Consider the following 26,901-nt stretch of genomic DNA (forward strand, 5'->3'; position numbering starts at 1 on the left):
AGACCACTGTTGCACTATTATTTAGCTGCTTCTGGAGTGAATGGAAGGAAGTTAAAGCAAAATTGATCTGAGTCCAAGGGGTTCTTTATGCCTTTTGTCCAACTTAGTTAGGCAAGACTTTTGGGGTCCAACCCAGCCCAGGAATAAAGCTCTCTTGTCCCTCCACCCCCCCCACACACCACTTCCTTTCTTTTGGGATGCTTTTGGTGAGGATTAGATGCTTGGAGCCACAGCATCCATCTTGCAACCATGAGAAAAGATACTGTCAACACAGTGAAGGTAGCAGACCAGAAAGATAAAAAAAAAAAAAAAAGCAGGCATCTATTTTTAACATTGTTGAGCTGCTTAACCAAACAAACAACCTCATATCTATAGACTTCTGGTCTTGGAATAAAAACTACTATTGCTTCAGGCATTAATATTCAGTGATTCAGGCACTAATATTGTGGCTTTTTGAAGTAACAATTAACTGCAACATATTAAAATATTTAATTAAAATATTCAATTCCCTCCACTCCTTTGACAGGTATATTAGATATCCTGGAACTGTATTTACAAAGTCAAAAAAATTAGACTTATTTAATTCACCCTTTCCAACTATTGGGTCATTCAGCCTGCTGTTAACTGTGAAATTAACCTGCCTCTGGAAAAAGTAGATTTGACTTGATTTCTTAGAATGAAATACATTTGGAAGATTAAAAAGATACCTATTACTAGGCTGGTTTTTGATCAGTGTATGTTTAAGATTTTGATTTCGTAAGTCTAGCTACAAGAAAATGGAAAACCACTTGAATGAATCCATCTACAGTAATCAATAGGTATTGTAAGCTAATAAGCTAGTTTCTGTGTTGGGCAGTGCAGGAGGACACAGGGGTATTGTTCTCTTGCTAATGAGTTAGCAAGCTAAGTGGAGAAACCTGGCAAACATGCCCCAAACCACAAATCAAGTCAGAACATAATATATGCCAAAAGCGAGATCTAGATAGTTTGGGTATAATGAGGAGATCAGACATCATAATCAATTGTCTGAGACAGGCCCTAGGCATTCTATCTCTGGTGACCCAAGTGAAGAATGCAGGAAAGACCAGAAGACTGAAACAAAAATTGTCCAGTTTCCATCTTCCCCCTCCTCTCAGGTTCTTACGTTACCTTCTGACTCCCACATCCTCCCCACTCTGGTGTCCATTTTTAAAGTAAATCCCTCTAGGGGCACCTGGGTGGCTCAGTCGGTTAAGTGTCTGCCTTTGGTTCAGGTCATGATCTCAGGGTCCTGGGATAGAGCTTGTGCTCTCTCTCTGTCTCAAATTAGTAAGTAAAATCTTAAAAAAAAAAAATAAAGTAAATCACTCCAAGTGAAATAAAACCACCTAATTCTCTCCTCAGCATTTTCTGTTCCACTTCTCTCTGAATATTCAAGGGTCAGTAAAGAATGTGGTCATTTTAATGGAGTAAGTTCGTTACACAAAATCTTGCCTCAAGGAGAGCCAGCAAAGACATTATTGATTAGAAGAGTCAGAACTTAATAGAAATCAAACAGGTAGTCTTTAAGAAGACCATTTCACTTCCCTCCCAAAAGAAGAACTAGAAGCAGTAGGTTTACCCTACAGAAAAGGGTATTTTGTGCTTTTGGTCAAGGAAAAGGGAGGGGGAGAGACTTACTAGGTGTTTAACTCACTCTGTGTCCTGGTTGCAGTTATGTCAAATAAAGAAACAGCTTGAAATTTATGTCTACAAGTCCCGAGTCTTGAAGTCACCTCAAATTACAAAGTGAAAACATGCAAAACTATTTTAAGTTGCAATGTCAAGGCATAAATGCAATTCTCTTACTTCTCAGTAACATTAGGAAGACAGGTACATTAAAGCTATTATTATTTGGCTTCTAGGAGGAATAATTTAGTCATTTATAAATTAAGATTTAAGCGGTCAGTCTACGCTAGGTGGAGAACATGTGAACTGTTGGTTAAGTGTATGTTTTAAAATTTCCCCGATTCATTTCTATTACCTGAATTATGCCAGTCTGGGAAGCTTTCTAGGATGGGAAATCTTATTTTCTGCCAGGCTCTGATATCTGAGAAGCACACACTGTTTTTTGGTTAGGACCTGTGTTGGAACGTGGAGAGTGCAATAAACGGTTTCATTTTCTTGATATACAGATGTGCTGCAATTTCAAAAGGCTTTGAAAAATTATTAAAGTTTCAATGCTGACTTAATACATGCCTTATTAGAATATTCTCTAGAGATCATGAAATGTAAAATGCATGAGGCAATGAAAATTTTCCTTGTCTTTTTCATGTAACATATTTATTTTTTTCCCCTTTTATTCCTCCATATATTTCCCCCATGTATTTCCTGAGCACTGACCAATTTGCATAGCAGTGTACTTGGTAGAAGAGGAAGAAGGAGAGAAGATAGGGAGGAACCTGTCACAGGTATTCATTCGGCAGAGTGACATAAAGAGTGAAACTGTACAGTGTGTAATTCTTTCAACCCACAGTCACGAGCCATTTAATTAGCATATCTATCTTGAGGAATTATGGGATACCCTGAGCTATTTCTAGAATTTGATTTGCATAATTGTTCTAATCCTTTATGAGTATGGTAACATGTGGTCTGACAAAAGATTTTTTAAATTTCTAAGTTACCTTATAAGTTTTATAAAGATATTAGAATTAAACACCTTTAGATATATATTTAATAACCTGCCTCCTATTGAAAGGAACACAATTATACAAAGGCATAATTAGTCTTCCGCTAATGGCATATTACTTTACTACCTGAAAAAACAGCTTTGTTCTCTGAAAGTTTGTCATTTAAAGTTTTTACCTAGCACCTTTTGGTGAGATTAAAATTCACTTAAACATCCTAAGAAAATTTACAGTTGTAATGGACCTCAGTGACATTCCCTGTCTCCAAGATTTCTTAATCCATGGGTAGATGACATATTTGAGTTTAGAACAGTGGCAACAAGAAATGGATTTACACGTTTTCTTTGGTTTGGAATATTAATAGTCTCATGACCAAAGTATCTAAGTAAGTTTAACTATTTCAGATTTGAAGATTCCTCTTCCATTTGGTTATCAGGTTCTTGTTAAGATATTATTTCAGGACTGGGATAAAGAGGAAAACCCCAATTTGGATGTTTGAACACTGACCGCTCTCAAGCCTCACATTCCCTTTATTTTTTGCCCTGCAGCTGGATTATCCAGCCCCGGCAGGTAGGAATTCTCAGGCTGGCCCTGCCTCTTGGCACAATCAAAGCTAAAACCATCCAAACCACCTGCCTACTGCCACCTGGACTGACTTATACCTGTTCTACTCTCGCCAGAAAAATCCCATGATATGAGTAATAAACCTTGCCACATCCTTTGGGAGGTGTGCCATCATCAGTCCCAAAATGCAAATCAGTTTTGGGTAGGGGGTTGATCCCACTCTCTGCAGGACAGTCACTAAAGGAAAACACAGAAACAGTGTTTTGAAGATCACAGAATCCAGTATAAAGTACAACAAAACAATGCACTTTTAAAAAAGAATGACTCCATTTATATTGGTTAGGGCAGAGGTGTTTTACAGAGACCCAAAATAAGAGCGGCTTATTTCTCTGGTTCTGGATGACCGTTTCAGGACATCATCCAGTGACCTGGCTAGTGGGTCAGCTCTACTCTCTTCCCCAAGTGCCTTCCACTCTGGGCCTAAAGTAGCCAGATTCATTGTTCCATCTCCCTGTTGGGGAGGAAGTGGAGGGCACTTCTTTTAAGCAAGTGAGGCAGAGGACTTCTGTTCACATTCCATTGCTAAGAACTTATTCATATGGTCACACCTGGCCAAGGGCTACTGGTAAACTAATCTCTAGATGTCTAGATGAGTGGCCATGTGCCTAGCTAAAACTTTTGGGGGTGAGAGGGAGGAGGAGGAGGTGGAAGAGGAAAGAGAGAGAGGGAGAGAGAAAAGAAGGAAAAGAGAAAAAGAAAGAAAGAAAGAAAGAAAGAAAGAAAGAAAGAAAGAAAGAAAGAAAGAAAGAAAGAAAGAAAGAAAGAAGAAAGAGAAAGAAAGAGAAAGAAAGAAAGAAAGAAAGAAAGAAAGAAAGAAAGAAAGAAAGAAAGAAAGAAAGAAAGAAAGAGAGAGGAGAGAGAGAATGGGAGAATGAAGGAATGAATTATGGAAGATCGAGTCCACCAGCCAAGTCCTCCATTCAAAGATTTTCCCCCTCCTAACCAAATCCAGGAAAATTAACAGAGAATATTAACATTTGCTGTCCAATGGACTATTGGTTGTAGACAACATTCAACTCCCCAGAACCCAAGCCCAACACCATAGTTCGCCATAGTCCGCAATATTCTTCTGTGAGTCTTTTACTTTGAGCAGCAAATATTTTCTTTTAAAATTTTATACAGGAGCAAACATTCTTTCATATAGTCACTTTCTGGGCCTGAAATATTTTGCTCCTCCATTTTGAACTCCAACTTGGGATTTCAAAAATACATCTCAAGAGTAAATATTTTGGGGCACAGGCTGGTCAGTGAAAGGACCTTAGCAAGATCCAAGCAGAGAGTGGCCATGAAAAGAAAAAGGATTGCTACCATTGGTAACACACAAGACTGTGGCTGTCTTTATCCATCAGGAAGCAAACTGATGTGCTTCAAGACAACACAGGAGAGTCGGAGGTCCTGGGGGGAGGGGTGGTGGAGCAAAGTTGGCACTGAGATGGGAACTGTTGTTAAGATACCAGAGATGAATCTATGGAGGCTGTCTTATAAAATTTTGCTTACTTTTATGTTTACAAATTTCCATAATAAAAAGTTTTTGTTTTGCCGGGATGAGCCACATACACTCAAGCCAGCCTCAGCCCTGCCTATAGGGAACAGGTCCATTCCCAGTTGCACTGAGAAAACTCAATTTGGGAAGCTTCTCAATTGCTATTCAAATCTAACTTAATACAAAAACGCAGTCTTCTCCAAATTTTTCTTGTTAGCTTTTGAGTTTCAGCAACACAAACGTTTTTCATAAATTATATCACAGTTTAATCAAGATGGTGAAAATCTGGATTTAAACAATGTGGAAATTTACTCCGAAGTGCACTCTAAAGCTGTGAAATCTTTCATCTGCGACTGAGGTTATTTTATCTGAGCCCTTTGCCTTAAGCTTTAAAGAGAGGCTCATAAAAAAATGGCTTACTTGAAACCGGAAACTATAGAGCTGATGTACAACTGACAACTCTTTGGTTGGCTATTAAAATGGATCTGATGTTTACCTTTTCACAACTTTGAATTCGAATGATAATTTCTTATTTTCAGAATACCTGTTTTGTAGAGCCCCATTTGAAGGTTTAACTTTTCTTTTAATACTGTCATCTCAAATTTTGTTTGATCCTGAAACAGAATTTATACAGACGGAAAGTATTTTCAGACTAAACCAGTGGCTCTCGCAGGGGGACAATCTACCCCTACCCATTCGCTTGGTCTAGAGACATGTTTGGGTGTGAGAGCTCAGGGGAACTACTGGATCTAGGGCAGCTACTCAACAGCCTATAAAACACAGGACCATCCCTCACAACAAAAAATGGCCTGGCCCTGAATGTCTGGAGTGTCGGTTTTGAGAAATCCTTGATTAAAGTGAGTGAATGCCTGGAAACATCCCCCACAGCTGCCGTTCCAGGGGGCAGGCCATGGTTTTGCCTGGCTGGCACAACTCATGCATGCGTAGGGGCCCCAGGCTTCCCCATAAGGCTGAAGTCCGCCCTGGACACCAGGGTGCGTACCGTGTATGTACATGATATAGATGAGACCATGCCTTTTATCGTTAGAAATCATGATCACACAATGATTTCCCACCTTCTGGCTTCTACTCTCTTGTGGCATATATAGGTTTTATTTAAATGCTTTCTAGTGTGAGTTATTCAGTTACAATTTGCTGCAACATTGGACTTTGTAGAGCCTTTGGATGATTTATGGGCCCAGTAAAATAGAATGAAATCTGGAGATATATGGGAAAGCGGGGCTGGCAGAGGGGGCAGTTTGGAAAACTGTCACCTGGGAGGGTTCCCCTGGAGGAAGAAAGCCCCATGGCTCCACGCCCTGCCTCAGGGCTAGTGCAAGAGCCCAGGGACAAGCTAGGTCCTGCTCCCCTAACCTAATTCCAAGGAACTTTGAATAGACTTCTCAAATGAGCTATGGAACTGTGGTTAAAACTCTCACATGGGACCCTTTTGTGACTATCGTTCTAGAAACTGTGGTGGGGAAAAAAAATCCCCCAAACAGATTCATTTCTGCTTAAGGATCATAGGAACTTCTGAGGGTGGCAAGAAAAGGCAGACAGCTACTCTCCCCACTTCTAATCTAACTAGAAAGGTGTCTTGCCAAGGGGTGTCCCAGGGAAGCAGCAGCTTTCCTATAGAAGCATATTCCTTTATTCTTTCTCAGTGGCTCTCAAACATGGGTGCACCTTAGAATAAAATAAGTAGTTACAAAAAAAAAAAAAAAAATTCTAACACTCCAGCCTCGCCCTAGATGAACAAAGCCTACAATCTCCGAGAGTGATGGATGATGGGAAAAAAAAAGGAGCAGTACTTCCAGAACAGCATATTAATGACACCTCTAGTTTTGGGAGATGTGTGTTCTGAAAGTGCTCTGATTTGCGGCAGGGGGTGGGGGTTGGGGGGGTAATAAATTTACCTAAGGATTATGTTGTTAAAGATACTAGAAGGAAAACGGTTCTCCTTTGTGCAGAAGGGAACACTGACCATTAACAAACCAGGGGCAAGATGTGGAAGAACCAAAGAAATATTAATTCTGATGATATTACCTGAAATACATGGCCATGTGTTAAAACAGAAAGATCAGAAAAGGTTGTCAATGAATTTTTAAACAGGGATCCTCACTGAACACCAAAAATGTCCTGCTTTTAAAATCGTCCCCAGCTTTAATCTTCTCAAAAAATGAAGTTAGGAAATTCTGAGTGGGATGAAATTTCTGATCTTAAAACCAATGAAGAAGAAAATTGGCTTACGTGTGTGATCTCTCCCTGGACTGACTTTGTAGAGCTCCAACCACAGAACAACACCGAAACGCTGGGAAGGATGAAGGTCTTCAGTTAGATAAGAGGGTCTGTAAGGAAATAGTTTTAGCACAAACTTTTCCATGGTCAAAAAAAAAAGAGATGCTTAAAAAAAAAAGAGGTTGAAGTCAGAAATGATAGTTTTCATGAAAGTCTGTGTTTGCAAAGAAATCCAAATGTCCACTTGAGTTTGGCCAGTAGGTGCTGGCCTGAGATCTATTTCTCTCTTAGAATGGATAGAATCCATTCCCAATATTTACATCAAAGTAGGTTGCTGACTTTAACTTTTTCTTGTGTAAATTCTCACTTTGCCTTACCTTGCAGACATTCTGGCCTATGAAGTCTGGCCACCTTCGGTGAGAGAGCATCCTGGGGATGGGAAGAAACAGTACCACAGTCTTTATAGTGCAAGACTTTGTGAGCTTTGCATACAATTATCTTAAAGAATCTCCATGGAACACGATTATAAGTTTTTTGAAACAATTATGTGAAAAGTGCTAACTTTGGTGACAAGCTAAAAAAAGAAAAAAACTAACCAAATAAAGCTGTACACTAAAAAGGAGTTATTCCCCAATAAAAATAATAACCCAGGGGAGAGGTACCAAATGATAAAGTTCTGTTTTTCTTTGAATGGCAGTGAGCAAGTCAGGAGACACGGTTCTGAGTTTCCCACACACACTCTACCTTCCTTCTCTAGACTACAGTCTACCTCTTTGTAGTGATTTTTTTTTTTAATAACTTGGTATATGTAAAACTAAAATTTTATAAAAGTTTGTTTGATGTTTTTTAACTTGGGGGAAAATGGATGATTGACCCAATCAAGTGTTTACAACTTTTGAAAAAGGGTGTCTCAACCATTATATGAAAGTGACATTTAGCAAAACTCTGTGGTGCGTTTCTTTACCCATAATTCCACTTGTTGAAGTCGATGTTTTTTTCCAACAGACTCACTGAGGAACGCTTCTTGCACACAAATGAAATTGAACCAAAAATAATACTTCTATGCCCAGGTATGGTAATGAGTACAGCAAAATCCCATACATTTACAGGACACGTTAGCCCCTAGGGTAAAGTTATATATAACATGCAACTGTAAGCCTTGGCTGAATAAATAACTACAAAATGGACAAATTTTTCTTTCTTTCTTTTTTTTTTTGCAATGGTTAGTGGGTTGGCATGGTCAAGTTTAGTCAGTTAAACACATTTCATAAGTTGTTTATTTGCGACGTTGATTCCATTTACAATACTTGGAGGGGTTTTTCAAGGTTTCTCATCACCGTTCGGCTAGCACCTAGCCTCCTGCCTAACCACTCGTGATGAACACTGGATCATGATTTGCTGAATCAATACAGTGACATCCCAGGAGTCCATTCCTGATTACAGCCAGTTTTGCACGTCACAATCTTCCTTCATGTTCCAAAACCTCACTGATTTACACATTGTTTTTTGTACGACCTTAAAATTCATGCAAACAGAATTTTCCTGTATGTAAAGTGAACACAAGCACATCCTGTGAGTGCTATCTGACCAACGTTGGGGTCTTTGCCCATTTTAGAATATGAGCTAATAGAAATCTGCTTGTAATAAAAACTGACGACAACTGTGACAAAAATAAGGATATAATATTAAAATAAATCAAATGATATACAATACTGTCATTATTCTGATACAGAATTTTTACACAGCAATATTGATATAGGTACACATGGCAGATGTCAGATAACCCATTATAAGAGAACTTCTGGTTACAAATGAAGCTTAAATTACAACTTAATACCGATTTTAAAATGGTAACAAGGGTTATGCCAGAATAAAATCAATACTTCCTCTTCAAGTGACATTTTCTGGACCATCTCTAACTGTGAGACTTAAAAAAGAAATAAACTTCATAAAAAGAAAGAGAAACAAATGTACTGTTGTATTGGGGAAGTGTTTTTTTTTTTTTTTTTTTTTTAACCAACCCAAATCTAGAAATAAGGACCAAATTGACTTTCCATTCCCTCTGGACTCACTCAAACCTGTCACACAGCCAACCTGAAGGCACAGGTTCCATGAAAGTTTAGAAGCACCCCAACCTCTACTCCATCTAGGAGAAGTCGAGTGTCTAGTTCAACTACACACCCTTCACTGTTTAAGTATCAGGCAAAAAGCTTGATTCTCAACAGTAATTCTGCTAGCAAATTAGAGGAGATCGATAACCCCGCCCCCCACTTTAAAATGCAAAAGAACTGGTGAGGGAAATGGTGAAAAATAAAGTGAGAGCCTTAAAATTCTTTGAGGAGAGAAAAGAGACCTTAGGGTGTGTGTGTGTGTGTGTGTGTGTGTGTGTGTGTATGTGTGTGGTGGGCAGGGCTGGGGGGAGAGGGGGTTTGAGAAAAAAAAGTTTCCGTGACAAAGTAACAAATTCTTATTCTCCTCATTTTTGTGAAAATGGGTGAGTTATTGGCATTAAAAGAGCCAAGCCAAACCAAAACACAAACAGGGAAATGAGAACCGGTTCCATAATGCCCTGCACTTTACATTCGTATCCAAAATTAAAATCCTCTTTCAATTAAAAAAAAAAAGTCATTTAAACATCAAAGATAGAAATGTTACTTGGATAGTTGAGAAAGCAACAGCATTTCTTTCTGGCATATTATTTGTTTGGCACAATCACAAGTAAATAGACTTTACAGACATCATGTGGCTGTTCACATTTAAAGTTTCTACTCTCAAGTGATTACTTTCGGGCTAAACAAATAAATCGATTAAATGAAGTCCGTAAACAGGCTAAGCCCGGCATACATGGACATGTGTGATGCATTCTCCGCCCAAAAAATGGAACCTAAGATAAAAGAAGAAAACTGAATCAGAGCAGGAAATGTTAAAAAACAAAAACAAAAAACTATTCTTGAGAAATGTCTTTGAATAAGAACAGCTAGTGTTATATTGAGTGTTAACTCTTCATCAAGCAATACACTTGGCATTTTATTATCCTTCTTCATCCCATAACCGCTCTGTGAACATGACAAATGCTTTCATTATACCCATTTTACAGGTGAGAGACTGAGACACAGAGAGATTAGCAACTGGCCCAAGCTCACAGACCCAGAACTTGAAGCTTGGCTGGCAGCTGGACCAGAGAGACAAAGCTTTTGACCACCAAGCTATACTGCCTTTTACTTCTTCATTTTAATTCTTTTTATAGCATCCTACTAATGAAGCTCCTTAAGGAGGGCATGACATTAAGGGTATGACCGCAGTGATGAGAAAATATGAAGTCACTGACAATGAGCAATATATAAACTCACACGTTTGCACACAGATGGCAGAAGGGGTCAAAATTCTGGGGAGTGTGGATAGGGGAAGAACAAAAGGGAAATTAGGGAAGGAGGCAAGCTTGAGTCACAGAAAAGGAACTAAACCCTGGCCTAGGGAGAGCCAGCAGAGAAAGGTCGGCTTCATTCCAAGAGTCATCCAAGTGGTATTTCTAAGTCTTGCCCACGCCACCAATGAAGCAGGGTTGAGGAGGGTCAACCAGCAACTGGCATGGTGGGCCTTTCAGGGGAGTCCCTCAAAATATGTACACGTTCCAGAGGCAAAGAACAAAACTCATTCCCTCTCCCCTGGGAATGGTGCCCTCTTAAGAATCCACTTCCTTGGCAAGTTATAGAGAGAAAGTTTAACCCCAGGCCTGGAGGCAACTGATAATCAATGAAATGGGATGGCAAATTACTCTGGCCCAGGGTACTGTGAGAGAGGCAAGCTATTAGAGGATCCTTACACAGTTTACACAGGGCAGAAAAATGCATCCTGTCTGTTTCTCAACTGAGATGCTTTGTTTGCTATCATTCTAGTGTATTTCCTTCCTATTCTCTGCCACCAAAACAGGCTGCCCCATAACCAGTTATCTGTCCTAATGAGAAAGTCTGAGATGCATCTTCCAGATGTCTTCTAAATAATTTCTCTGTACATTAAAAAAAAAATTGTCTGCAGACAGTGACAGAACCATTCTAACCTTATTTAGGGACTGAACTAAGAGGACAGACCCATCTGTATGGTAGTCCCAAAGTGGCCAGGGCCCACGATGCTGGACATTATCCTTCAGTGGGTACCATGCTCATGTTCTTCTTACCTCCTTCCTCCTCTTTCTTCTTTTCCTCTTTCTTCTTTCCTGCCTTCCATTTCCAAAATGGTTCTGGAAGGGCCAGGGAAATGATTGAGATCAATAAATACAAAAGGAAGACAGGGAAGCAGCAGGTGGGCACTGATACGCAGGTGAACAGGCAGAGCCACCCCAGGTTCCTCAGCCTTTTGCCAAGGGCCTTATTGTCAAGGCTCTAATGACAGTGCCTGCCCGCAGGTGCCACAGCCGTCGGCGCCACGCAGACTTGTGCTCAGAATGGTTCTGTCACTGTGTGTGTCAAAGGGCGGCACGCGGATGGCTAGCTCATTTGTTGGCACTGAGAACACGTCAGGGGAGGCGGGTACAGCTGCCTGGCTCAGACAATCACAAGCGGACAGCATGAGGAGTTCTAACCCTTGACCTGTAGGATCTCCTCTAGCCCTGAGACTTTGCGAGCTTCATTTGGCCATGCCTGAAACTACTGCATGGGCCGGTGGTCCCCAGCTGGGGGTGACTCTGCCCCCGAGGGGACATCCAGCAGTATCCAGAGATATTTTGTTTGTCACAACTTGGGGGAAGGAGTGTGAGTAGGGGGTGGAGGGCAGGGGTGCGGCGAGGCAGCTTCCAGTGCGCAGGATAACCCCCCAACAGTAAGAACTCGCGGGCCCAATGTGCCGACTGGATATCGCAGCCTCTGTTCTGAAAAAAGAACAGAGGCTGCGATATCCAAGGTAAGGGAGCCTGAGCTAAGTGAACTATAACTATAATGAACATGTCAAACTGTTATACACAGACAACACCAAGCATGTTTCCTTTATTCGCTCATTCAGCAGATGTTTACTGTCACTGACATATCAGGCCTTATGTTATGTGCTACAGATACAGTGATGAACAAAACAGGAAAGGCCTGGGCCCATCATGCAGCATGAGTTTTAATGACAGAAGACAGATAAGCAGTAGGATAGCTAAAGCTGTGAAGAAGCACCCTCATGATGCTTGCAGTCTTGTGACGTGTGCATCAAGACACCACGGGTGCTCTCTGGCCTGTCAGGTACCTTCTTAGTGCCTTGAAAACAGGAGCAAAGAAAAAGAAGAGCGGTGGCCTGCCATGCCCAGGCTTCATAAGGCATGGCACATGAACGTCACACCAAACCTGTATGCCACATTTTTGCCTTATTTTGACACAAGCTAAGTGGCTTCCTCTTGAGGTGAAGTAACACGGCTAACTGCAGTCACCCAGCTAAAAGGGAACCTGCCATAATCAAACCCAGTCCACTTTCTTCCAGACTTTGCTCTATCTCCTGCCAATGCCTGCCCCCGTCCAGACGTGCTCTGCCTGAAGGCAGAGGGGTGGCCTTCCCAGGTCCTGTGGCTTCTCCTCACTCTGCACACCACTGCCCGGCACTGAGCAGGCCCCAAGTGACTCATGCCACCAAACTCACAGAGATGGACTTAACGTGAAGCCAAAGATGCAGAAGGCCTTCCTGTGTATAGTTCCCTCTGGGGCCTACATGGGGCCCTGCAATGAGCTCACAAGGTCAGAGGTTTCTGTGAATCCTTCAAAAATATTGTGAATTATCCTTCTTCTTATGGAGGGTGCCAAGGCAGTATCGGCCTCAGCCCAGATCTGTCCCAACAACCTTAACATCATGATTACACTGTCCTGCAGGGATCCTTATACCTGCATGCTCTCTTCTTATTCTTCTCAAGCCCACTCCCCTTTTTCAAGATCCGGTCTGTTTCTCCCCCTGCCAAGCCTTTTTTATCTGCACCTGCTCATAAGCAGTTTTCCTCCTCTCCTTCCATCTGTGAGCCCCTAATGACAAAGAACACCATTTCTGATGTGATACACTTAAGAGATACTTGGCAATTTCTCCAGTGCCCCCCTTCATTTCTAGCTCTACACATATTTTGTTTTTTAAAGATTTTATTTATTTATTTGGGAGAGGGACAGAGATAGCAACAGTGATAGTGGGAGAGAGAGAGCACAAGCAGGGGGACGGGGGAGGAGGAGAGAGAGGGAGAAGCAGGCTCCCCACTGAGCAGGAAGCCTGACTCAGGGCTTCATCCCAGGACCCTGGGATCATGACCTGAGCCAAAGGCAGACATTTAACAGACTGAGTCACACAGGCGCCCCCTAGCTCTACACATACTGTGTGGCAAAGTTAACAGGTGTCTAATAGCCAGAGACATGAGAAAGTATACAGAAGATGCATCTTCAGAGGCACAAAGAAAGCCCAGGAGCTAACCATTCAGTCCCAACTTGATGGTTTATTTTAGAATCAACTCAATCCAACACTTCCAAAAGCCCAGAATTCCAAAAAGCAGATTCTAGAAGTAACCAAGGTAGGACCTGTAGCACTTTCCACAAGGTACAATTCTTATCCATTTGTGGCACTTTTAAAGAGAAAATAGGACTGATACAAAACACAGGTATCATTTGCGATTTCTCTCAAAACAGCCACTTTTGCTAAAGAAAATGTAAAGAAGAATACACGAAGAAAACCCTGGTCATGTCACATAAAAAGCACTGGTCTCATGTGGGAAGGAGGTTTGGGGTAGGCAAAATGAGTGAAGGGGGTCAAATGAATAGTGATGGATGGTCATAACTTTGTAGTTCAGACAGATGTCAAATTATAATGTTGTATACTTGAAACTTACATAATTAATATAACAATTTTACCTCAATAAAAAAATGACAATTTTAAAGAAAGCCAGTTTTGTTACCATAACTTTTGTCAATAAAAGTACATAGTTCAAAAAATTTCAAATAGCATAATAGCACATAAAATAGAAACTAAAAGTCTCACGGTTCCTGTCCCCCTCTCACAGTTTCCAGCTTTAATAATTAGGAAGATCGCCAATGTATTTTAATTTGGTCAAGTCTTAAAATGTTTCTTCAAATTTTTTTTTGGAATAAGTATATATTCGTACAACCCTAAATCATGCAATGATTTGTCTTCTTGTGGCTAGAGAGGGTTAACATGGGCTCTGGCCTCCCACTGCTCTGTATCCTTGCAAAGAGTAGAGGAAAACAGGGAATGGGGGGGGTCAGCCTCTGGCTTGTGTGGAACTTGAGTTGGGTTGGGAAGCTGTTGGCATGCAGGCTTGGGCCTCTGGGTCTAGAGGGGTGCAAAATATTTGTAAGAAGTAGGGGTGGGCTTCTGTGAGTCAAGAGGACCCACCCCCCCCACACACACTTTAGCTCTCATTTAGGGCAGCTACAAGTGCCCCGTGTGGAAGATACGGCAAGCCATGTTGTGTGTTTGGGGAGCTGCTGAGCTCCCAATGCAATGGTGCTGCTTTATCTCCTACACTGTGTCCTGTGAGGGGAAGTAAGTGGAGCGTTCGGCCAGTGGCACTCAAACAGGGCAAGGTCCATCCCCCAGACCGTCACAGGGGACACATGTGTCATAGTCTGGGGACATGGCTGGTTGTCACAACCGAGAGAGGGAGACTATGGGTATCTTGTGGGTAGAGGCCAGGGATGCTGCTAAACATCCTATGATGCACAGGATGGTCCCCACCACAAAGAGCTATCAGCCCCATACTGTCAACAGAGCCCTGGCTGAGAAACTCTGTATTCGACTAAAGTATATTTATGTCCCCTGAGTCTCTCTGACAACGAACTTGTATTCACAGCGAGGATGCTGTCCTGAGAGAGAAAATGTAGATAGCAGCTCTTGACCTCTGTCATAGGAAAGATGAGGAAATTAACATATTAGGCTTTCATCCACCCATCTTCCACTAAATTCTGAAGTTATATTAGTCATATTTTAGTTAATATTTTTTAAAGTTATACTCTATCCTGAAAGTATGTTTACAAAGTATGTCATAGGTTGGTTCTAAAACAGAAACTGCTAAAAATTTTTTAAATTATCCTTTTTTTAACACAGACAAGTCCCAGGTTTTAATTTTAATTTTTTTTTCAGAAAAGGAAAATGTATTGGTCAAGTTTTAAAATGTAGCTAAAAAAAAAAAAAAAACCACCAGAAAACAAAAAGTAAAACTGATACTAAAAATGTTAACATAAAAAGCGAAGCAAAAACAATTTTGGGGGAGGAAACACAGTTGTTTAAATTGAAAACAAAAATATAATGATAAGCAATAAAAGTATTAACTACATAATTATAAACTTCCAAAGCCAAGAAGCAATCAGAATGGGATGGAAATGGCTAATCTTTGTAAACTCTGAGAAGTGTAGGTATTAATAGAAATACTAAAATAGTGGGTTTTTTAAAACAGTAAAATATTCCTTAAAGATATACGATTCAGTAATTCATCCGTAACTATTAAAAAATTGTTAAAAATGAATACATGTTAAAACCTTTATTTGACTAAAAATGTGTTTGGAAAACATACATCCTGTTCTTAGGTAAACTGATTTTTTATTCTACTTTTCAATCATCAAATGTAAAGTTAAAAACTGTACAATTCTAAAATTAGAGTGTAGCAGTCACTGTAAACTCCACAAATTAGTTGATGTATCTGAAATAAAATAGCAATCTGTGACTATCAATTCCTACCTGTAGTTTGCAATTCCATTCATCAACTATTACTCACTTTATCAAAATAAACAGACATTTGTGGTTATGACTAAGTCAAGCCAGAATGGAAAGTTTAAAATTTAAACAGGTGTAGTCTTCACTTATTCATAGTCTTGTGTTTTTAAAACACCAATCCCTGTAACCACAACCAGTTAATCTCCCCTTTAAAAAAAAAAAAAGGAAGAAAAAGGAAAGAACACATCATATTGAAATAGAATTTTCAATGCAGTGTCTACACTTTTACCATTTACTGATGAGCCATTAAACTGTAGTTTGAAGTTGAATACTGTATATTACATTCACCAGGATGCATTTACAAAAAGTTTTTATTCTCAAATTGTTTTGAATAGAACATAGTAGAGAGATAATCTGGAAGTAACTAGATTTTTACCAGGATAAGTTAATTTCACCCAGAACAAGTAACAACTCCGGGACCTACTTTAAAAATAGAAGTGACATAGGAAAATGTATTTTCGAGACAGAAAAGTATCCAGTGGCAAAAGTTGTAAAACTGAGTTCTAGAAACACTTTTCAAGTGGGCATCTGAATGGGGGGAAAGTTAAGATCTGACATAAAACCTTTATTTATTTTTTTAGTTCTTTAGTTCTTTAATCACTTCATTCTACTATGAAAACCATAACTTAATATTAAAGACTTCATTATTACAACTGTGATTAAAAACAAAGACGTAGAGATGTACCTGGGTTTCCGGGAGAAGAATGATTTTGTTTACTCTCAGAAATGACCTTACACTACATATACCTGAACTGGAAGTTATCCAGGCACCCGGGGAAAGAGAATTTGGTTCTCTTATTAAAATACCTCAGATTTGGAAAACTCATCAGAACTACAGGATGTGACATATTCCCAGGAAGGACCGTTATCTCTCATCCCACACAAACCAGTTTTGGTTAACCTGAGCAGACGAACCCACTTTCACGGTGGCAGAAGAGTATGGTGATTAACACCACACAACCAACAGAGCATCACACAGACATGAAGTCCCATGCTGCTGCGTGCCCTCTCACCTGGTGACCCCAGCCAGTCACTGAGTCCCTCTGAGGCTTACTGTGGTTGTATGCAGAAGGTGCTGGAAACAAATGTGCTTCACGGGCTTGTTGTGTGAAATGAGAAACTCATATCCAACATTTAGTACAGGGGGTCTGGGATGTCACAGCCCTCACCAAGGGGCAACTGTGCCTTGCTATGATGACAAAGAACAGTTGCACAGAACATGTCAGGCTGCACAATTCTGGTATGCAGGGTGTGTAAGGGTATACTAACACTGCACAAAAACAACACTATTCTTAAAAGAAAAGGTTAAGAGCAAACTTTTTCAAGCACAGCGGCTCAAATGTACAAAAGTTGGCTTGCACTTGATGACAAAAGTGACATCAGTGCCAAAGGTGGCTGGGCTGGTGTCACCTCCTCACTGGGAGCTTGGCATTGAGACAGACCGCTAACGGTTTACAACCTTTCCTATCTTAAAGTGGCCAAGAATAAAAGGTATGTGTCACGTGTGACAATGACAGTGAAGCCACGGGGAGGGATGGGTCTAAACGGAACAGGAAGTTATTTCTCAAGGAAACCACAGGAAAGCCAAACTCTCTTCAGAGCGACCCAAACAAGTGGAGTCCCTATGAAAGCTCACAGAGCTGACATAAGCCCATTTATTTCACTACCCTCACTCGGAGAAAAGTCAAAACAGTTAACTGTCATCTGCAACTGTCGAGGACAGGGAAGATGTTGGGCTTTACTACAGCTTTCAACCCTAAACCACATGTGGAGAAGAAAAAAAGGTAGAAGGCAGAGTCCAGAAGGTAGATTACTTGGAAAACATTCCATCTATTTCAAATGGGAGAGAATGCTGCAGACAGACTGAGCTCTGCCCCCAACAAGCCACCTGGCCTGGGACCGCGCCTTCCATGGCCCTGGGGCTTCCCTTTGCTGCTGGGTAAAACCAGTAGGTGGCGCTAAGGGAGCAAGGCACTGCCACCTGGGTCCCTGGGGCATCTTACTGAGATCCCACCATTTTAAGTTTTGATTCAGAAGGGCCAAGACTCTCCAAGCTCCACACATTTTTCTGCTCCCTCCTGCCTCTAACCCACCCCACCTTCCTGAGTCATGTCGCTGACTGGCCCTTGCACACAGGAGCCTCTGCCACACAACCTCAAAAGTGCCATCCGATCCTGCCAACATAAGGTCATGCCACTTATTGCCAAAACTGTTCAAAAGTGCTATTTAGGGACACTGAACTGTTAGGTAACTGAATAAATTGGAAAATTAAATATCATTAACCTCTATGGTTATGAAGTGTATTGTGTAGATTAAGTGAAAATAAAGGACTTTTAAATTAAGATACAAGGATAACAGTATCATTGATGATCTTGTGCAAGAAACAAACCACAAAGTTATCTACTTCTGCTTTATCAGTGGGTCTGATATTAAGAGTCTTCTCAAGAACTTCCATACTCCAATTGCTGCAAAGAAGTATACACTGTACCACACACATATATTTTTGTCCTAAATCATTTTTAGGCAAATTCATGTGTTTGAAATTATTTTTCTGAAATGTTTCTAATGTCATGAGAGCAAGAATATGAAAATGATTCACTAGAATAAGGATGGTAGAGGATCCAGTTCTTTAAAACGGGAGGGGAGGAGGGGAGGAGGTAGTTTTCCATTGTCATCCTCTCCAACTTATAATTTCAAGCACATTAGCCTGGGTTTCCTGTCATACAGGCCTTGCTTGGAGTTAAATTACCGCAACATAAGAGAACCACCATGAATACAAATATATATACTAACTTTACGAGTCAGCGGATGGCAGCTGTCTCCCACTTTGCCCATAGGTGTGCAAATCCTTATGCTCTTGACCCAGATACTAACAGCACAGCACATGCCTCCACCACACTGGGGATCCTTGTCGCAGGCCTGAAATGTAACAAACAAACAGATAAATATAGATGGCGGGGAAGACTCGGGCTAAGGAAATCTAAAATTAGCAGTAAAAATGCTCTTTACATCTCCAACCACTAGGATTTTAATAATCATACATATAAAAAAGAACTGTAATCTTCATTTGCTTGCACATATTTACCATAAAATCTGAACAGAAGAGATTTTCCTAGTTTAAAAAAAAATGGCCTAAAGAATGACCCACACGTTATGAAAATCTTAAATAAACACACACAGAAAATCACCTCTTTTTCTAGTGTTTTGTGGCTGAATTGGCTTTGAATTTGAAAAACGAGTCTGCATTAGTCTTATACTATACATGACCATTAGGAACTACATAAATTGAATCACAAGATTTTATGACTATTAACCGCAGAATACATTGGGCCCAATTTTAAAAAGGGATTTAAATGGTCTCTAAATCTGGCATGAAATGCTCCAGACCCATAAAGGCACTGATGTAAATTTTAAAAGTGCTCATTTTCCCTTTCAAATATTTGCATTTTGGTTCCTGAGACTTGATGTTTCTCAAACCACTGGCTTGATTTTCACATTTCCTCTTTAAAAAAAGAAATTTCATAGGTTGGGAGTGGACAAACCAAGACTTTTGTCTTAGGTTACTGTTTTTTTTTTTTTTTTCGGGTGAGTAAGCTGCAAAAAGGAAATTATTGGCTTAGGGTATGCACATGTGTACATTACAAAATCAGTTGAACTATTCTTTAAGATTAATCAGATTTAGAAATGCAAATGACAGATGCAATTATCAACAATGATTACTCAAGGCATCTGTTCCCAATATAAAAATTGTAAATACAAATAATTAAAGAATCAACTATGGAGGAGTTTTCAGACTCTATCTAAATAGCAATAAATAATGCAGTCTAAATTTATTTGCATAAAAATAGATCTGAAGAACAATTGTTCCTCCCTAGAGCCAACAAAAAATAGAATGCTTTGTTTGAATGGTGTGTAATACTCTGTTTTGCTAGCGATGAGGTAAAAACATGCTGTACTATATATGTAAGAAACTAAAAAGTCTATAATTTAGACAAAAATTTAAATTTTTTACATTTATTGGAAACAACTAAAACACTCCTTCCACGTTTTTCTCCTTCAAAGTTTTGGGCCTAGCCACAAGTTCTCAAAACATAAATATATGGGCACACCCTTATTCACTGCTTTTTTGGTAAAAATTACCAATCATCCTGCTTTAGAGTTGGTTTATTTCCCTCATTAGAGTTTTTTTCCCAGTCTATTTAAAACAACTATATGGACAAAAACATACAATTTGAAAAAAATACAATTTTCACCTTGGGGCGTTAGGACATTCAGAGGAAAACATCCAAACATTTCAATTTTTCAATTTTTAGCTGTATGCCAGAAATCATGTATACATGGCCATGACATTTCATAAATGAGAGGTTCTGTACATGATCTTTTCCAATATGGTTTTAACAAATCTATGTGGAACATAAATCAATTTCAAAATAACTACACCTATTACCAAAAAAAAAAAAAAAAAATATTAAAGGTGGAGGTTTCAGGCAGTATTTTCTGTCAACAGATACTCAAGACCTGGAATTCTGAAACCCCACTAACCCTTTTTAAAAGACAATCAAAATCCAGCCAAAATCTTCCAAAAATTCAGTCAATCACTTGGATGTTTAACATCCTGAAGACAGTAAGTTACCAAGTTTTTCATTTGGCTCCAGATGGTTCCTGTCATGAAAACATAACTACATTTCTTTATTGCTACATTGCTTAGAGAAATTTTTAAAAATTCTCTTTTGGTAATACTGAGTTAAAACAACAAAAACAGCATAGAGAAGTCCACTCTAAGCCTCTCCAACAGATAAACACCCCATGTGATAAAATTTCATTTTTGTAACAAAAAGCATCACTTCTTGGAAATATTTACAAAAAAATGCATAGGCTGATATATATTTAATTAGACCGCTGTTTCCTAATGCCCTTCATCCTTAACCCATTGCAGATCTATTCAAATAGTGTTGTCCTGTGAATGGAACAAAAAGATACTTATATTGCAAAAGAATTCTGGGCTCAGAGGATTAGGAGAAATTTAAAATGAGCCAGCAGGGGAAGAGGGGGGAGAAAACCCAATCATGTTCCAACTCATATATTAGAAAGACCTGTAAAAAGTTTTTTTTTTTCAACCACACTGACTGACAAAGCTATTCAAAGACACTTTTAAAAAACCTCTATTTTATAAACACCACAATGCTTATAATACCTATTGGATATAACCAAATACTGTTATTGTACAAGGGCTTTCAAGATGCTATAAACCTATGAACTAACTTGAGACTATGGAGCTTTGTTTTCTCAAGACAAGGACAGATTTCCCTCAAATTTCAGTATGTCATTATGTATCATCAGTTCAAACATATAAGTCTTATTTAAAATCCCATAGTGTGCCTTAGATAATTGAAGTAATTTAATGGATGTGTAAAATAATTTAAGATTAAAAAAAAAGATAAAAGAGTAAAGCAGATGAGCAACCAGGAAATGGTAGGGATTTTGCACTGTTGATGTAGACTACTGTAAACTCATCCTTCAGATCCACACACACAAAATTGTTGGTGGGAGTAGGAGAGAATGGACTCAGTTCCTACTTTCAAAAATGATGAGGACAACTTCTCTAAGTTGAAACAAACATCTACATTGTAACCTACTCCATAATTATGCCCGAACGCTGGAGGTGTTTTATCAGGAACTGGAAATGGAAAACTTTTAAAAGGAAAACCTGAAGAAGCTGAAGAAAAAAAAAGCCCTGGAAACCAGAAGGAAGCGCCCACACTGCTTTTCAAAACGCACACAGGGCCTCGGACCAAGTTATTTCAAGGGGTTTCTGCGGAGGGTACAAGGGGAGCAAACTCCTTGACCAGAGGATTAAGTCTCAGGATTGGGGGATATTCGTCTTGCCCCTATGCATTTCAGAAAGGGTCTCCCAAATTTTAAGGTTCGAGGTTGGAACGCCTCGAAGAAGTGCTAGAGAAGACTCTGAAAGCAAACTTCTTTCAGCTTAACAGAAAAACAGACCAAACTCGAGGAGAGAGCTTGCAGGGGTCTAAGAGGGAAGCAAGGGGGGAAAGGTGGTGAAAAAGGAGGCCGGTGACACTTCGGTCACTTTTTCTTCCACGGCGCGCCCAGGGTCCCGGGCCGTCCGCTGCTTTTGGAGCAGGGCACCTCTCCCAGAGCGCCAAAGGGCGACTGGGGCAGGTGTCCCCGCCCGGGGCGACCCTCCCGGAGCCGCTCCCCACCCCCCGCCCGAGCCCCCAGGGCGCAGCGCGGGCGCGCATCCCGGGCGGACAGGTGCGCCGGGGGCCGCTTACCCCGGTGATGACTGCGGCGTCCCCGGCGGGGGGCGTGAGCAGCAGCGGCGGCAGCAGCAGCAGGAGCAGCAGCTGGGCGCAGCGCGGGCCCCTCATGGCGCCCTCGGGACTGCGCGGCGGTTGGGGGCCGTTGGGGGCGCGGGGCCGGGGCGCGCTCGCTGGAGCGCGGAGCGGCCGGAGGGCGGACTGGCGGGCGGCTGGCGCGAGCCTCCGGGCCGTTATAAAGGCGAGCCCCGCTGTGACTCACGCCGGCGTCCGCCCGGCAGCACGCGCGGGGGGCACGGCGCGGGCACACACCCCACACCCCCACGCGCACACGCGCGCCCACCCCGGCCCGGCGGCCCCGGGAGGAGCACGTGCCGGCGCGCGGCTCCCCGCGCCCCCGCCCCGGGCGCCACGCAGGCAGCGCCCCCCGCGGGGCGCCCCGCTCCCGGCCCGCGCCTCGCCTCCCGCCTCCCGCCTCCGCCCGCCGCAGCCTCTCGCACGCGCCCCAGCCGCTTTGTGGTCTGAGACACGCTCGCTCACTGTCCTGGTTTCCAAAGCTCCACGTGCTGGGCGCCGAAAACTTGCAGCTCATTTGCCGTGCAGATGTTTAGGGAGCGCCTACTGCGTGCGGGGCGGTTAGACACCCGGGGGAGCGGGGAGGGGAGGGACGGGAGCCTCCGAACCCGTTCATTTGTTCAGCAGGTCTTCGCAGGGCGCCTGCTGCATGCCAGGTACTGGCCACTGGGGTCTGGCCTCATGGTCCAATAACCGAACAGAAAAGACACACATCAAACAAATAAACCGGGAAACGTGGAAGACAGGAAAGAAGAACAAAGGGCAAGCAAAATCACCCCTAATCCCACATCCCTGACGACATGGTGGGGTTTGTCCTTCCAGCTGTGGGAGTCCAATTTCTTTCTTTCATTTCTAATGCTTTCCCTTTATGCTCACATCTGTTCCCGACCCTCTCCTCTCTGATTTTCCCCACATGCCTTTCCTCCCTTCTGTAACACCGCGCCAGCTTCAGGCAGAGCAGTTCAGGATGATGCCAAGGGGAAATGAGAACGCCTGGTTCGGGGCCGCCAGGCTGAGGCCCCCTGAACTGTAGGTAGGCAGCTCTTTCTTCTTTTACTTTCCAGCCCAGGAAAATCACCCTTCCTTCTTGGAAGATGCCATGTAGCATCGCTGTGATGAATTCATTCAGGTAAACATGACTTGAGCGCCTACTGGGCTCTAGGCTACTCATGAGAGAACGAGTGACACATTACCTTCCATCTCTGACCCAAACCTAGTTCCAAGAATCACAGCTTGTTTTTCTTCAACGAAAACGATTTCATGAATACCTCGCTGTGACCACTGCCAACCTTGCTTGCGCCGAAGTTCTGGGAAACACAACTTTGTTTCTGAATTGTTAGAACCTCTGGCTTTCTCTGGTCCCTCAAGGACCAGAAACTGTTGAAAAGCAGATGCGTCTTTCAGCCTCTTTAATAAACGCAGTGAAAATAAATAAATAAATAAATAAATAAATAAATAAATAAATAAATAAACGCAGTGAGTAGAGTTGAGACAAAGTTACTTTCAGACGGTGGGGTTCCCCATGCCAAAGCATTCAGACTAAATGTGGAAAAAAAAAAGGAAGGCAATTATCTGAATGTTAAACAGCTGAATATTTGGAAAACCAAATTTTTGACTGTTTTAAAATCTTTCTTTTTGCCTGTGTTTTTATGTTTGAGAGACGTCCTGAAACAAAACAAAACAAAAAAGAATTAAACTTGTTTTAATGTTAAAAATTGTTAAAATTGGACTCACAGTAAAATAAGTGGAAACAGTAGCAAGTGACAGATTGGTGGAAAGTTTCCTTTTCCAGTCTCCATGCCAACGCTAGCATGGGAATGTTGCCGGGTAAATGTAAAAACCAGTCAACATGGATTTTAACATTCCTACAATTTTTTAAAAAATGGTCTATTTCATATTTGCTACGACTGAGTGCCAGCCTGGGTATTCCCTGCTTCTCCAAGCATAGAAAACAGGTTATGTCTACACAGGAAAATCAGATTTCAAAAGTGGATGGCTTCATACATGGCTGTTGGGAAAACAGTCCTCATAAGGCTGTTTTGAAACAAGGTTGGAAACACTTAAAAATAGGGTTGGTTGGTTTCATGTTGTTTCTTTTGATCATGTTGTTCCTTTTAATTGTTTTTAATGCTTTAGAGGAGAAATGATGGCCCCTGATAGGACAAATCTTTGCATCCATGGCCAGCTTAGAGAATTAAAGTCTCAAAGTTCCATCTTATAAAGGCAAGGATGAAAGGTTGAGTTTGGATTAGTTCATAGAAATCAGGTGGGAAGGCCACTTTAACAACGCTGAGATCGAAATTGAAGAGTGGCTTAACTATTTTATTCTATTTATTACTGCAAACTGTTGATATTGCCACATGGTAAGTTCAGCCCAGGGATAATTGCATAAGGAGAACCAACCTTGGCGTCGCTCAAGTGTAGACCATCATATACTAGCAGCCTATTAAGACTGAACTGAATTGAAAGGTCAGTAAAGTCCATAGGACCCCAAATTTGTGAATCAGACCAACCTGGATTAGAATACTGAATGACCATTGGGCAAGCTGCTTAAGCCTTTCTAAGCTTGTTTCCTCACTTGTAAAACAGATACAAAATACCAACCCAATGGGTTACAACCTCCACGTGGATGAAAGAATGTAACACCTGCAAAGTGCTTACCATAGAACCTAGAACGCACCAGAAGTCCTGTTAGCATTCCCTCTTATTAAGTCATATTATTTGGTGTCCTCTGATAATTTCAGCCAACACTGATAGTTTTTTTTCTGTTTTGTCCACCAGATTAGATTATATATTCCTGATAATTGGGCTCCTTGTGTCTAATTTCCCGCACATCCCTCTTGGCACATAGAACAATGATAGGCATATGGCAGGCACTCAGTAACTAATGATCAACAGGAATATATTCTATGGAAGACAGTCTGGAAAACAGGTCACAGGAAAAAGATATACAGCACAGGCACATTTAATTTGCATGACTCAGTGAAATGTAGTCATCAGATAGCTATAGGGATAAATACTTGACCCGGGGCAGGTGATTCCACCCACCACTCTAACTCAGGGGACATCATGGAACTGAACTGAGGTAAACATGGAGGCACAAACCTGTCTCACTGCAGTGACCCAGGGAACCAGGCTGATGAAGGCTCCACCTCAGCATGTGCTGCATGGGGAGAACGGGTTCCATTGCATCCCTGCCAAAAGCTATGTTCATGTTCTAACCCTCAGTACCTGTGAGTGTGACCTTGTTTGTAAGTAGGGTCTTTGCAGATGTAATCAATTTAAGATAAGGTCATCCTGGACGAGGGTGGAACCCCAAATCTAATAACTGGTATCCCTCTAAGAGAACAGCGAGGGAGACCTTGACACAGAGACACAGAGGAAACACACCGAAGACGGCCATGGGAAGACAGGGGCAGAGACTGGAGTCATGCATCTACAAGACAAGGGAAATCCGTGGATTGCCAGCAAGCCCCAGAACCTGGAAGAGTCCAAGAAAGATTCCTCCCTAGAGGCCTCGGAGGAAGCGTGGCCTTGTTGACACCTTGATTTTGGACTTAGCCTCCCGAACTGTGAGAGAATAAATTTCTGTTGTTAAAAGTCACTCAGTTGTGATACACTCTTCCGGCCGGCCACCGGAAACTAATACAGGCGGGCTGACCTGCAGGGTTGCACACCAGCTTTCAAATGCCTCTGCCTCGAGTTGATGCCTATCACTTTTGCTCACGTTTCAATGGCCAAAGCAAGTCACATGACTTAGCCTGTCTTCAAAGGGCTGGACAATGTAAATCTGAGGGCAACCAGAAGTCTGGTGAGCAAGGCCCTATGTTACAGGAAAGGGATCCGTCATGGCTTGGATTCCTGAATGAGCATATTGAACTCTGAATGATTATAAATGATAATGTGCTATTTCCTTGGTGTTTCTCTCTAGATCAGTGTTCCTTATGCTAGAATTATACAAAGACTCTGCAAGAGAATAAATGTATAGGCTGATGTTTTCTTGTGGGTGGGTAATAAGTCATCATTCATTCATTCAGCAGACATTTACAAAATACTTACTATATGCCAGATATTGTGTGAGGCACTGGAGGTACCATGGTGAGCAAAACAGACTGTGAATCCAGCCCCCTGGGACCTTACAGTGTAGCGGGAAGGCCATGAATCAAATAATCATACAATTACAAAATTACAGGAAACAAATGTAGCACATTAGGACATGGCACAGGGGGATACCTGAAGGTTTCCTGAAAGTAAAGAAGCCTAAGCTGAGATCTGAAGCTTGAGCAGGATTTAACTGGGATGGAGAATGGGGGCAGCAGGAGTGGAGGGTGCTGGGCACTCCAGGCAGGGGAATCAGCTTGTGCTGGAGATTGGAAAGAGCAACCATGTTCAAGGAGCTGAAGAGAGACCAGTGTGGCCGGAAGAATGAGCCTAAAGAGAAATCTGATACAAATATGGGGCCAGAGAGGTGGTAGGGATCCCATGTAGGGTCCTAAGCCTTGAGGAATTCCATCTTTCTATGGCCAGGGAAGACGGAAAACATAAGGATGAACCAGGCATGATGAGACTAGTTTTTGAAAAGAAGCCCCTTATTGCAGGGTGATGCAACATGTCCAGAGCCAAACTCCTGGTGGCCCCACCCAAACCTGTTTTGTTGAAGGCAACTCTGTCCTGAGGATGACCTTGGAGTCATCCTTGACCCTCTCTTTCTCTCACACCTCATGTGCGGAATCTTGTTGACCTTGCCCTCAAAATCTAGACTGACCACTTTGCCCTCTCTTATGGCCACCCTTCTTGTTCTGAGCCACCATCAGCTCCAGCCTGGTGC

The 26,901-nt window shown here is 41.7% G+C and overlaps 1 protein-coding gene across 3 annotated transcripts; it reads right to left on the minus strand.

Moving 5' to 3' along the window:
- Nucleotides 1-3,334: 3,334 nt before the first annotated feature.
- PROK2 (prokineticin 2) lies at nucleotides 3,335-22,305 on the minus strand. 3 transcript variants are annotated; one of them, XR_004820181.1, is made up of 6 exons: nucleotides 22,014-22,305; nucleotides 18,511-18,636; nucleotides 7,368-7,419; nucleotides 7,003-7,100; nucleotides 5,297-5,366; nucleotides 3,335-3,446 (listed from the first exon to the last, which is right to left on the minus strand). XR_004820181.1 is itself a non-coding variant. In XM_027584542.2 (4 exons), the coding sequence occupies exons 1-4, from the start codon at nucleotides 22,107-22,109 to the stop codon at nucleotides 9,770-9,772; spliced, it is 390 nt and encodes a 129-aa protein (XP_027440343.1). In that variant the 5' UTR covers nucleotides 22,110-22,305; the 3' UTR covers nucleotides 8,221-9,769. The 3 variants fall into 3 exon arrangements, 2 of the variants coding, with proteins under 2 accessions (XP_027440343.1, XP_027440344.1); XM_027584542.2 differs by lacking the exons at nucleotides 3,335-3,446; nucleotides 5,297-5,366; nucleotides 7,003-7,100; nucleotides 7,368-7,419 and adding exons at nucleotides 8,221-9,874; nucleotides 11,165-11,227; XM_027584543.2 differs by lacking the exons at nucleotides 3,335-3,446; nucleotides 5,297-5,366; nucleotides 7,003-7,100; nucleotides 7,368-7,419 and adding an exon at nucleotides 8,221-9,874 and having other exon boundaries at nucleotides 22,014-22,296.
- Between the last annotated feature and the right edge of the window lie 4,596 nt (nucleotides 22,306-26,901).

Source organism: Zalophus californianus, chromosome 1, assembly GCF_009762305.2.
Source record: "Zalophus californianus isolate mZalCal1 chromosome 1, mZalCal1.pri.v2, whole genome shotgun sequence".
NCBI lineage: Eukaryota > Metazoa > Chordata > Mammalia > Carnivora > Otariidae > Zalophus > Zalophus californianus.